The 14,321-nt window shown below is 39.6% G+C and overlaps 1 protein-coding gene across 1 annotated transcript in view; it reads right to left on the reverse strand.

Annotated features, from left to right (window-relative positions):
* Nucleotides 1–733: 733 nt before the first annotated feature.
* pdgfc (platelet derived growth factor c) overlaps nucleotides 734–14,321 on the reverse strand; it is a 319,996-nt gene continuing 306,408 nt past the window's right edge. Inside the window, exons 5-6 of the mRNA XM_063045025.1 lie at nucleotides 4,024–4,238; nucleotides 734–2,379 (exon numbers count right to left, since the gene is read on the reverse strand). Of these exons, the coding sequence (XP_062901095.1) occupies nucleotides 2,263–2,379; nucleotides 4,024–4,238 (332 nt within the window). The 3' untranslated portion in view covers nucleotides 734–2,262. The remainder of the gene's footprint in view (nucleotides 2,380–4,023; nucleotides 4,239–14,321) is intronic.

The raw sequence follows: 14,321 nt of genomic DNA on the forward strand, positions 1-14,321 counted from the left end.
AGTTATACCAGCATTCTGTTGCCTTGCCGAAGTAATTGAGTTGACATGCACCAGACTCTCAATAGAGCTACATGCTGTTGCCCCTTTATATACTGTAGGGCATGTTCCCACTGCTAAAACCTGCTTCTCTATGGGGGGACCATGCTATAAATGATGGCTAATGAGTGACAACATTTCAGACTTGGCTTACATGAACACTTCACAGTGACTTACATCACCCAGGTGTTCGCTTTGTGCAGACGTCTTATCCTCATAAATACTGACAAGAATATTTCATTAAGCATAATGCATGCTATTTAACCACATTAATTTAAACCATAGTTTTCATTCATACATTGCTTAACAAATCAAATGACCATAATAGATTTCTAGGGCTATTCAAAGATTTTTGAACCTTTGGACTGATTTTGGTATCAGAACTTTTATATCTAGGACAGAAGGAAGGGTCTCAGCCTGAAATGTCGACTGTTTACTTTTTTCCATAGATACTGCCTGATCTGCTGAGTCCCTCCAGCAATTTTTGAGCGTTGCTTTAAATTTCCAGCATCTGTAGAGTTTCTGTGTTTGTGTTTTATATCTAGGAACTGTAGTTCAACAAATTGCTGCTCCACAAACATTCTTAGGTATGCATTTTAAAGATACACTGCAAACCAAGTTTCTCAATTTGAGTTATTTTAATAAACTCCTTGAATAGATTTTTACAAGGATTTGATATTCCAAATGAAGTCTAATATCTATCTCTTCCTTTGTCTGAAGTAAGCACTGATTATTCTTTCACACATTTTTCCTACGGGAGATTGGGTTTCGTGTTTTGAATGAATATCAAGGTCATTACAGCACTATATACAGAATAAATATGCAGTTAATTGATTATTTTGTGGCCAAAAATCAAGAATAACATATAGAAATATTGGTAACTTTTACAGTTGTAGTTTCTGCTACATTAGCTGATATACATGAGTTTTTAAACATTTAATTTAAAATTAAATAAATATCAATGTGTGACAGATTAGGGTGATGCAGTTTTGTGTTGAAATTGAATGCCACAGACTTTCTGAGCATGGATTTTTAGCTGAAAATTATTTCCAATATTCAAGGGAACCGGTCTTTTTTTTTGTTATGAACATTTTGATAATCCAGTTGCTCTGCTTGAACAATCATTATTTACCAGCTTGCTTAGTAATTGACTGTTGACACTGAGTGAATACACGTCAATTGTAAGTCAATATATTTTCTCATTTTAATGCCTTTGCAATGAAGACAAAAAAAAATGAGATGGAACTAAAATACAGATGCAACCATTTTATGAATAAAGTCAATAACTGAGACAAAATTCTAGTTAGTACGATCTTTGGAACAGTAGCTTCCATACAAAGCACCAATCCGAGCAGTGCAATGATATGGTAGTGCTTTTAATCACATCAACCCATTTCCCTTTTTTTGCAAAGTATTGCAAATTATGAAAATCTGAAAAGCTAAATTCTTAAATAGGTTTGGTACAAAATAGATACATTCAACGTGATATAAAAAGCTTAAGCCACAATAGCCTAGATGAGAAGATTTGAAAAATGTACACACTTTCAGGCAATGCCCTCAGAGTAAAAGTCTATCAAAGTAGGTCCTCAATTTCATCATATTCTGCATTTACCCAACATTTTCCTCACTGGGATACTTGTGATGGGCCATTGCAGCTGAAGTCACAGAAGGACAAATATTTTTTAAAAACTGTGCACGGAGAAGAGTTTATTGCTCGAAGGACAAAATGTCACTCAAAGGTGAAGCGGCGCAAAACAAAGTGAGTTCCTTGGAAGTTTTCAGCAACATTGCTAGAAATATTATTAACTCACAAAGTTAATGATGTAAACAGTAAGTGACTCCAGATGAAGTGCTTTTCCTGAAAAAAAAAACATTTTCTGAACTTTTACTAGATTCAGAACTGGAACAGAGAACTAAATTACATTTTTATTCCTTCAAAGATGAAAGAGAGGAAGAGAACCAGATGAACAATGTAAGAGCCATTTTCTTTGCTGTTGCCCAGCAATTCAAACTTCATTTGGCTGCTGAACTCTTCCGCTGTATAAATATTTTGCAGTTCCATTCGTAGACAAAGAGAGCCGATCTTTTAAGATGCATTAAAAAGTCAGGAAGTGGAAAATCAAAAACTGAGATGACTGTAATTTCTGCGAAAGATATGCACAAAGGGCTCCATTGCTCTAAGGTTTAATTCTCTGTAAGGTAAATGCTTTGAAAGAGCAAACTGATTTAACCTCCTGCTTTTCCTTTGCACACACAGCTGCATCCATCATGGTGCTCCAGTCCCACGTCTGCAAGAGATTTTTGCAGTGGTTTCCCAGGGCTCCTGTATCGTAGCTGGAGAACCTGAAAGAGTTGTAGGCAATTAAATGAAATCATTGTACAGGATGAAAGGATTTTACTTCACTCATTATTAGATTTTATCTGATACATCTTCCAGCACTGGTATGCAAGAAGAGAAATCTAAACCTAGATTCTACATCTGGTCATTAAGGAGTCTTCAGCTCCAACAAAGTTATTCATTAAAGAGGTCTTTTCAAATAAAAGTGATTTTGGAATCAATACAACATAAGCCACATTCTCTTCTCGTCTTCTGGAAACTCAGTTAACCTGGCATGGCATTGCAACGCATTGCACTGTCAGATTGCTTCACCTGGTAGACTATTGTTAGCATTTAAAGAAAGTAATAAGAAATAAGAATGTGGTGAGTATAATGGAAAAGCAATATCTTTCAATGTTCTTACTACATAAGTAAGTAGATTTTAATTGGTTAAAATAGATAATACGTGTGATTCACCTTTGCTTTTACAGATGATGTTTTCATTTGGATGTCATACGTTTGTCACTTCAGCCATTGTATTTTAATTAGTAAGCCAAGACGTTCAAAAATACATTTCATTAGAAAGATGTCTACTAGCTATTTGTACTGTAACTTTATTGATTTCTGTCAACTTCAGGTTCTTGCTAGGGATACCATGAAGTTAACAAATCAATACCCAGTAGCTCTTGAACTAGGATACTTCAGTAAACTCTTTTCTACTTTCCTTTAGCAATGTGTCATTCCTTTCTTCTGCTTGTCTTTTGCCAATCTCTTCCCATCACCTTGTGCCCATTTCCCCTCTCTGTTGTTTTAGTCTGAATACCTGTACAGTGAACCACCCTCACTGCAACTTCCATCCTCAACCTGCACACCCCCAACTTCTCTGCTACATGCAACTATCTTTGATCCAAAATAAAAAAAAGCCTTTGGTCTTAAATTCCTACCTATAACAATCAATGCATGTATTGCACTATTTAGACAACTGTTTCAGCTGCAACATTCTATACACTTTGTAACTTTTAATTGTTTATTTATATTTAGAACACAAAACCGGTGGGTCATTTGGATATACCAAAATGTCAGGTACATAGGTAAACAGGAAAATAAATCTTCATTCTACTTGTTCTACAGGATTTATGAAACTGCTGCAACGTTAATTGATCTGACTATAATAAACTTGCTGAGTTTTAAAGGATAATGTTCATGTACTGGAATGGATCTGAAATACAGTTTATGAGATCTATAAGATTATGAGAGGCACAGATAGAGTAAACAGGGAATATATTTTTCCCAGGGTAGAAATGTCTAATAACAGAGGGCATGCATAGAAGGTGAAAGGGGATAGGTTCAAGGGGGATGTGAGGGGTAAGTTTTTTTACTCAGAGTGATGGATGCCTGGAATGTATTGCCTGGTATGGTGGTAGAGGCAAATATTAGAGACTTTTAAGAGGTAGAAGGTATTGGTTTTTGTAATTTACTTTCTAGCACCATTGTGGGACAGGGGGTCTGTTCCAAAGGGCAGTTCAATAAAGTTACTTTGTACTGTTTTATGTTTTATGCATCTACGTCATTGTTTTGAATAAAGTCCAAAATAACTTTACTAAACTGCATTATTGCAATGTTATTACTCTGAAACAACTATTTGAAAATAATTATTCAGTTAGTTATACCTCGTGGTATTTTTTAGAGACTTTGGTGGGGATACACTGACAATCTTGGCAACCAAGTGAGCAGCAGGCACAGTTGCCCCCACAGCGCTTTACCAGTAGACAGCCAGGCCAGTAGATAGCATCGGTCCGTTTGAGTTCCTCTCGCAGAGACACTGATGTGTTACGTGGCGTGCAACTGTAGAGCTTCACCTCTTCTTTGAGCAAGTTCAGATCCACTGCAATCATAAGATAATGACATTTTTATTAATATCATGTGGGATATTTCAGATTATTATGCTTTGGTGTAATTAGTACCTCTTCTGTCCATGGAAATGTCCAGGTACCAGCTAGGTGCATTTCCTTTATATTTTACTTCAGCTCAAACCATATAAAAGTTAAATACAGAAGATATGGGAAACCTGAATTAAAACAGAATTCCTTTGAAGTGTTCTGTAGATCAGCTGGACATTGCCTGGTCTGGTGAGCACAGACAATATGTTCTGTTTATTACCTCATCTCTTTGTACCTAGTATTCCCAGTTTATGAAGGAGAAAGGGATAGGTGGATATGTTGACTGAATGCAAAGAAAGCTTGCTGGAGCACAAGTGGTGCTATTATTTTATCTGGGTGTTCAGTAAATTCTATGCAAAAGAAAGGCATTAAAATAAAGTCTAAAATATTTTGCAGAAGCTACTGTTCTAAGAAAGTTTTGAACCATATTTTCCAATAATGTTCTGTTCAATTAACCAAATTTATCTATTTCTAATTAATAATTAAGTGCACTAAGCTGTATAGTTACTGACAAAACACATCAGTAACCAGCCTTTTCTTTTAAATATGGTCATTTGAAATCTAAACCAATTTTATTTCTTTATTTACTTATTATGAAAAGGACTTACTTTTGATTGAGCCATCTGCTGAAAAAATGTGAATATTTGTAATAAGAATCTTTTTCTTTTGCTTTTGCATTTACATCAGTGATGGGCAGAGTGAAACTTTATCAGGCTTGAGGCCCAAGATGTCAGGAGATACAGTGCCTATAAAAAGTATTCACCCCACCCCCCCAGAAGATCTCATGTTTAAAAACGCAAACACGGGAAAATCTGCAGACGCTGGAATTTCAAGCAACACACATAAAAGTTGCTGGTGAATGCAGCAGGCCCAGCGGCATCTCTAGGAAGAGGTACAGTCGCTGTTTCAGGCCGAGACCCTTTGTTAGTCCTGACGAAGGGTCTCGGCCTGAAATGTCGACTGTACCTCTTCCTAGAGATGCTGCCTGGCCTGCAGATTTCATGTTTTATTGTTTTACATCATTGAATCACAGTGGATTTAATTTGGCTTTTTTTTTTGTACACTGATCAACAGAAAGACTCTTTTGTGTCAAAGTGAAAACAGATCTCTACAAAGTGATCTAAATTACTTACAAATATAAAATACAAAATAATTGATTGAAAAAGTATTCACTCCCTTTAATATGACAGGCCAAATCATCACTGGTGCAGCCAATTGGTTTTAGAAGTCACATAGTTAGTAAAATGGAGATCACCTGTGTGCAGTCAAGGTATTTCAATTGATTGTAGTAAAAATACACCTGTATCTAGAAGGTCCAACTGCAGGCAAATAGAGAGTCAGTATTCTTTGACATTGAAAAAGCCTATGATATGATGTGGAAGGAAGGATTATTAATTAAGCTGCACAAGATGGGGGTTGGTGGGAGAGTTTTTAATTGGATTAAAGATTTTTTGTTTGGTAGAAAAATTCAAGTTCGGATTGGATCAGAATTATCAAAACAGTACATAGTGGAAAATGGCACACCTCAAGGTAGTGTGATTAGCCCATTACTTTTCATGATTATGATCAATGATGTCTTCACAAAGGTACCAGTGGATATAGGTAGGTCACTGTTTGCGGATGATGGGGCCTTGTGGAAAAGAGGCAGGAACATGGACTATATAATCAGGAAACTACAAGAAGCAATTGATGAAGTGGTGGAGTGGGGTTATGATTGGGGATGTAGATTTTCAGTGGATAAAACTCAAACTGTATTTTTTACCAGGAAAAGGGTTGAGGTAGGGAAGAAGTTAAGGATGTATGGGGTTGAATTAGAAAGGATTGCATCATTTAAATTTCTGGGAGTTATATTTGATTCATGATTAACATGGGCAGACCATATCAGGAAAGTTGAGGAGAAATGTAAAAAAGTAATAAATGTGATGAGATGTTTGACTGGTAGGGAATGGGGAGCAAGTTGTTCAGCTTTGAAGAGAATGTATGTGGCTTTAGTAAGATCTGTATTGGATTATGGAAATATAGTATATGGATCAGCAGCTAGGTCTCTTATAAGGAAACTGGATGTGATTCAGGCTCAGGCCTTGAGAGTGTGCAGTGGGGCTTTTAAAACGTCACCAGTGTCAGCCCTACAGGTAGAAATGGGAATAATGCCTTTGGAACTAAGAAGGATGCAACTGATGGCAAACTACTGGGCTAACTTGCAGGGGCACAATGATTCTCACCCTACTAAAGGAGTGTTGCAGGAGTGCTGGGAAAATGGGAGGTTTCAGAGGGATACCTTTAGTCGGGTAGGGAATGATATCGCGAAAGAATGTGGAGTGTTTGATCTGAGGATAAGTCCTTCAGTAGTTTATCCGGTTGTAGCTCCACGGAAACTTGTATGGCCTGACATAGGCTGGCATTTGTTAGAGGTAAAAAGGAAAGAAAGATATAAAACAGATTTGGTAAATGCATTTAACTGTCATGTAATGGAAAAGTATAGTGATTATACTCACATTTATACAGATGGTGCGAAGGAACCTGAAACAGGAGTGACAGGGTTTGGGGTGGTAATACCAGCAAAAGAAATTGGAATCAGCAGAAGAACATCTAATAAGTTAGGGGTGTTTACAGTGGAGATGCTGGCAGTGTTGGTTGCGTTGCAATGGATGCAGAAAGCCAGACCATCCAAAGCATTGATATGTTCAGATTCATCCTCAGTTCTAGCAAGTTTAAGGTCTTTTCACACAAACAGTTGGCAAGATGTACTTTATGAAGTCCTTCAGTTAGTTACAAGAATTGCAAATTAGGGAGGTCAGGTAAAATTTCTATGGGTTCCAGCACATGTAGGGGTGAAGGGGAATGAGAGGGTAGATGAGTTGGCAAAGAGGGCGTTAAAGAAAGAAAATGTGGAAATGCACATTAGTATCAGTAAAGCAGAGGTTAAGTGTGTAATCTGGGAAAAAGTCAACCGAATGTGGCAAGAAAGATGGGACAGGGAGGGGAAAGGGAGGCATCTATATCAAATACAAAAGAGTGTTGCAGTTACTAGGGTAGGTAATGGAAACAGAAGAGAGGAAATTGTGTGGACTAGGTTAAGGCTGGGGCATTGTGCATTAAACAAAACATTGAAAATGATAGGGAAACACCAGACAGGATTGTGTGAGGAATGTCAGGAAGAGGAGTCAGTAGAACATGTAGTTCTGAGTTGCAGGAAGTATGGGATACAGAGAGAGATGATGAGAATTAAACTAAGGGAGTTGGGGATGCAGGAATTCACATTAAAAGGGTTGCTGGGCATGGGTGAGAGAGCACAAGTCCGGGTATTTTTAGCATTTTTAAGGGGTACAGGGTTTTTTTTATAGAATATGACGAATAAACAGGAATAGGATACTAGGATGGTCAAAGATGGGAGGGTGAAGTGTAGGTTTGTTTGTGTGTGTGTGTGATTGGGTGAAGGGATTTAGAATGTATGTCTAGTGCACATTCTGGAGCAGAGGGTGGCGGTAATGCACCATTAAGCTGGATGCCAACCGCCGTAAAACAAGATACAGACAGGTCCAACTGCCGATGAGTCAGTATCCTGGCAAAAACTACACCATGAAGACAAAAGAACATCTCAAGCAACTCTGTGAAAAGGTTGTTGTAAAGCAAAAGTCAGGAGATGGAAACAAGAAAATTTCCTTGTCACTGAATATCCCTTGGAGAACAATAGCTATCATCAAGAAATGGAAAGAATATGGCACAGCTGTAAATCTGCTTAGAATAGGCTGTCCTCAAAAACTGAGTGACCATGCAAGAAAGGGACTAGACAGGAGGACACCAAGAGACCTATGACAACTCTGGAGGGGTTACAAGCCTCAGTGGCTGAGATGGGAAAGACTGCGCTTACAACAACTGTTGCCTGGGTGGTTCAGCAGTTGTAGCTATATAGGAGAGTAGCAAAGCGAAAGCTACTGTAGGAAAAAAAACTCACATAAAATCTTGCTTAGAGTTTGGCAGAAGGTATGTGGGAGACACTGAAGTCAGCTGGAAGAAGGTTCTACGGTCTGATGAAACCAAAATCAAGCTTTTTGGCTGTCAGACTAAACGCTATGTTTGGCATAAGGCAAACACTGCATATCATCAAAGACACACCATTCCTACCATAGAGCATGGGGGTGGCTGCATCATGCTGTGGGAGCTTGTGAAGTGTAAAATAAATGTAGCAAAGTACAGGGAAATGCTGGAGGAAAACCTCATGAAGTCAGCAAGAGAACTGTGGCTTGGGAGAATATTTGTTTTCCAGCAAGACAATGACCCCAAGCAAAAAGCCAAAGCTAAACATGAATGGCTTAAAAGCCACAAAGTTAATGTCCTGGAGTAGCCAAGTCAGAGTCCAGACCTCAATCTAATTGAGAATTTGTGGGTGGACTTGAAAAGGGCTGTTCACTCATGATCCCATGCAATCTGAGCAATTTTGTAAAGAAGAATGGGGAAAAATTGCAATGTCCAGATGTGCAAAGCTGATAGATACCTACTCACAGAGACTCAAGACTGTAATAGCTGCCAAAGATGCATCTAATAAATACTAATTTGAAGGCAGTGAGTAATTAAGCAAACAATTATTTTGTTTAATAATTGTAATAAATTTAGACCAATTTGTAAAAATGTGTTTTCATTCTGACACAAAAGAGTCTTTTCTGTTGATCAGTGTCAAAAAACAACAAATTAAATCCACTGTGATTCAATGCTGTAAAACAATAAAACATGAAAACTTTCGGGGGAGGGGGTGAATTCTTTTTATAGGCACTGTACATGTGGCAAACCGAACAACATAAATAGTGAAGTGGTGGTTGTGAACACCAGGAAGACCTCCTGAAAATGTACAGATGCCTCAGGTTCTGAGGAAGCAGATAAGGTCTATGTCCCTCTTACTTAAAAAGAAATAGACTTGAACTGTCTAGTGAAAAGCCAATTAATTGCTAGTGGTCTGTCTTGAATGTTCTGCATGAAACAAATTTGTGCAAAAGATGTTCCATATGATAGACTTGACATACTGACTCTTCTTTACTGTCCACAGGTGCTGCCTGGCCTGCCCTGCCTCTCAATCATTTTCTCTTTTCCTCCTCCTGATTCCAGCATCTGAAGTCTCTCATGTCTGAACTCCACATACTGTTTGATCTCACCGTTCAGGCTTGTTAGCCACCATGTATCATAGCATGGATAACTTGTGTCAGATTCACTAGTGTGTGCTATATACACACAAAGACCATCAGTGACAGTTTTGTGTACAGAATTTAGTGAAAGAATTAATCCTTCCTTGTGAAATAAGTCATGATGAAGAATTAAATGTACTTTATCATATATTGCAACATGTTTCCTCAAACCATTATGATCTGATAGCTACCATTACTTGTTTACATGATGGTTTGCTTAAGCTGAACATAGAACAGTACAGGCCCTTTGGCCCATGATGTTGTGCTAGCCTTTTAACCTACTCCAATCAATCTAATGCTTCCCTCCCATAGAGCCCTCCATTTTTCTTTCATCCATGTGTTTTGAAGGATATTTGTCTCTACATAGATATTAAAATAAAGTTGAATAGCATATTGGTTGTTAAAATTTTAACCTGCCCTATTTTACAAGTGAATTTTTACCAATATTTCTGTCAGGTAGTCACTCTCCTTGCTGGTGTGGAGTAGTTTAGAAACAGTCTGATGATCTCAAAGGATGCACATATAACCAAAAGGAAAACTGATTTAACATCCTTGATATTGCTAAACCCTGATTAGCAAACTTTCAATAAGGGCTGCAGGTCATTAGTGACGTGGGAAACAATCTACCAAATTCATCAGTTGTTTTTAATACTCATTGTCAGGCTAGAAATATTACACATATCCTTACACATATTCCTCCTTGTACCTGGCTCTTAACAGATGATATCGGTAAGTAGAGGTATTTTAATTCCCAAATGACTCTTCAAAGTTCCCTGATCACCCATTTTTGACCAAGTTAAACATACTACAATGAACTCTGAAATTTGCTGCTTTGTAATCTCAACTTTGTGTGTGGAACTGAAACATACAAATCTTTAAAGAATTTGTGTCAGGAACTTCCTTATCACTGTCAATAAATTCAATGGAAAGCCTGTTATAAATAAATGGAATAATTAAAATTAGTTCACTAAAATGTCAAAAACCTTGCTAGAGCTTTTGAGAATAGGCAGTTCAGTTTTCTTTAGCATCACACAATGCACTGGAAGTAACACAGAGGGTTAATGAGGTCAATGCAGTTTATGTGGTCTATATGAATTTTGTCAAGTTTTAGCAAATTATAGAATGTTTACCAAAGAAGTAAAATCTCATAGAATCCCAGAGGTAGTGGTAAATTTTATGTAAAATTGAGCACTGGTAAGAAGCACGAGATCATGATTGATGGGTGTCTTTACAATGAAAAGGTTGTTACCGCTGGAGCTCTAAGGGATACAGTACTCTGTCCCTTGCTTCTTGTATAATCCAGAGCAACACATACAAAATGCTGGCAGAACTCAGCAGGTCAGGTAACATTCAAGGAAATAAACAGTAGATGCTTCAGCCCAAGATCCTTCAGCAATACTGGAAAGGAAAGGGGGAAGAAGCCAGGATGAGAAGGTGTGGGGTGGGGAGGAGGACAAGCCAGAAGGTGATTGGTGAAGCCCAGTGGGTGGGGGAGGGGAACGAAGTAAGAAGCTGGGAGGTGATAAATGGAGAAAACAAAGAGCTGGAGAAGAAGGAATCTGATAGCAGAAGAGGATCATGGGAGAGAAGGAAGGAGCAGGGGCACCAGGGAGATGTGATAGGCAGGTGAAGAGAAGAGGGTGGGGAACAAGTTACCGGAAGTTGGAGAAATCAGTGTTCATGCCATCAGGTTGGAGGAATGAGGTGTTGCTCCTCTCATAAAATACATTAAGGATTTAGATTTTTGGACGTATGGTCCATATTGAAGTTTGCAGGTGAGGCAAAATTGGCTGTTTGGTTGACTGAGGAAGAAAGTTTTGGATTACAGTAAAATATTAATAATCTGGTCAGTTAGGTAGAAAAGAAGCAAAGGGTAACCTCTCCGATGCAACAATTAGCAGGAATTTGTGGAGAATGACAGAAACTTTCTACAGCTGCTTAAAAAGACCCTCTGGTAATTGTCAAGGAGACCATGATATTCAGAGAGCGCAGTCCACACAAGATTGTGACCAAGTACCTCCCTGTGGCATTTCCTTACCCCTTTTGGAAACAGGTGTCTGTGACTGCATTATTTATCGAAGAGGTCCATGTAGGAATTTTTTGGTAGTAGTTTCTTTGCAGTTGGGCATGTCTTTGCCATACACTGCTCATACCACTGAATGCCATGCATGGCCATAGAGACACATCTGGTGTTAGAATACTGCCAGTAGTGTTACCCATGGACTGTACACTTCAGCAGGTAAGCACTGGGGAAAGCACTCCCTGTTAATTTATGCACATTGTATGGCATTTAGAAGATATTTAAGCATCCTGTAAAATTACCTTTATTAAATCTCCCAAAGTCAGCAGATAATCTGTTTACATGTGAGCATAAGAAATTGGAGCAGGAGTCGACCATCTGGCCCATCGAGCTTGCTTCATCATTCAATAAGATTAGATTAGATTAGATTCAACTTTATTGTCATTGTGCTGAGTACAGATACGAAGCCAATGAAATGCAGTTAGCATCTAACCAGAAATGCAAAGAACAGTGTTATTTACAAATTAACTGCGAATAAAAAGTAAGTGCTACAGCACTGAAATATAAAGTACTGAGACAGTACAATACGGATGCAATACTGCTTAGCGCTGTGATGTGAGGTTCAGCAGGGTCACAGCCTCAGGGAAGAAGCTCTTCCTGTGCCTGCTGGTGCGGGAGCGGAGGCTCCTGTAGCTCCTACCGGATGGGAGGAGGGTAAAAAGTCCATGGTTAGGGTGAGATGCATCTTTGATAATGCTTTTCACCCTGCCCAGGCAGCATTTAGGGTAGGTGTTCTCAATGGTGGGCAATTGGGTGCCGATAATCCATTGGGCAGTTTTCACCACACACTGGAGTGCTTTGTGGTCTGATATGGGACGATTGCCATACCACACTGAGATGCAGTTGGTGAGTAGGCTCTCAATGGTACAGAGGTCAAAGTCCGTCAGTATCCTGGGACAGGGCTGAGTTTTCTTGATGTTCCGCAGGAAATAAAGGCACTGTTGCGCCTTTTTGACCACGATGGAGGAGCTCAGGAACCAGGTGAGATCCTCGGAAATGTGGACACCAAGGAACTTGAAGCTTGATACACGCTCCACTACAGCTCCGGTGGTGTAGATGGATACATGAGTGTGGCTCCTAGCATGCCTGAAGTCCACAATGATCTCCTTGGTCTTCTGGGTGTTAAGGGCCAGGTTGTTATCGGCATACCACGTGGTCAGGTGCTGTACCTCATCCCTGTAGGCCGTCTCGTCATCCCCTCTGATCAGGCCAACCACCGTGGTGTTGTCTGCGAACTTGATTATGGAGATAGAACCATGTAGATCATGGCAGATCTGGCTGTGGACTCAGTTCTGCCTACCTGCCTTTTTCCCAGAACCCTTAATCTCACTACTAAGCAAAAATCTATCCGACTGTTTCTTAAATATTTTGAATGAGATTACCTCTACAGCTTCCCTGGGCAGACAGTTCCACAGATTCACTGCTCTCTGGAAAAAGCAGTTTCTCTTCATCGCCATCCTAAATCTATTCAAGAAAGCAGCAAGAAGTCCTGTGTGGTAGAAAGTAGCAGAAGGAGGTAGCACTTCACAAGATCCACACCTCCTAGAGCACACCTCCTCCTAGTGGTAGAGTCAGAGTTCCTGCATTGATCACATCATCTACCTTGGAACTCAAGAAATAGCATGGGACCAAGTCATCTTGAAGGGTCCCCCAAAAGGACGACTATCCCAAGCTCCCTTACAATTTTCCCAATGAAGCAATGCATTGGGGATGATGCCATCTATGTGCAGAGGAATTCACACTGGGGGTCACAAGGGTGACTCATATTCCCTCAGTATCTGGTTTCATTTCCAAAGGGTGAGAAATGACCCACAAATGCTGATTATGGCTGCCTGTAAGCAAACAAATCTCAAGGTGTATAACTTATATATTCTTTGATAATAAATATAGAAACATAGAAACATAGAAAATAGGTGCAGGAGTAGGCCATTCGGCCCTTCGAGCCTGCACCGCCATTTATTATGATCATGGCTGATCATCCAACTCAGAACCCCGCCCCAGCCTTCCCTCCATACCCCCTGACCCCCGTAGCCACAAGGGCCATATCTAACTCCCTCTTAAATATAGCCAATGAACTGGCCTCAACAGTTTCCTGTGGCAGAGAATTCCACAGATTCACCACTCTCTGTGTGAAGAAGTTTTTCCTAATCTCGGTCCTAAAAGGCTTCCCCTCTACCCTCAAACGGTGGCCCCTCGTTCTGGACTTCCCTAACATCGGGAACAATCTTCCTGCATCTAGCCTGTCCAATCCCTTTAGGATCTTATACGTTTCAATCAGATCCCCCCTCAATCTTCTAAATTCCAACAAGTACAAGCACAGTTCATCCAGTCTTTCTTCATATGAAAGTCCTGCCATCCCAGGAATCAATCTGGTGAACCTTCTTTGTACTCCCTCTATGGCAAAGATGTCTTTCCTCAGATTAGGGGACCAAAACTGCACACAATACTCCAGGTGTGGTCTCACCAAGGCCTTGTACAACTGCAGTAGTACCTCCCTGCTCCTGTACTCGAATCCTCTCGCTATAAATGCCAGCATACCATTCGCCTTTTTCACCGCCTGCTGTACCTGCATGCCCACTTTCAATGACTGGTGTATAATGACACCCAGGTCTCGTTGCACCTCCCCTTTTCCTAATTGGCCACCATTCAGATAATAATCTGTTTTCCTATTTTTGCCACCAAAGTGGATAACTTCACATTTATCCACATTAAATTGCATCTGCCATGAATTTGCCCACTCACCCAACCTATCCAAGTCACCCTGCATCCGC

The sequence above is a fragment of the Mobula hypostoma genome, chromosome 4 (assembly GCF_963921235.1).
Source record: "Mobula hypostoma chromosome 4, sMobHyp1.1, whole genome shotgun sequence".
Taxonomy (NCBI): Eukaryota; Metazoa; Chordata; class Chondrichthyes; order Myliobatiformes; family Myliobatidae; genus Mobula; species Mobula hypostoma.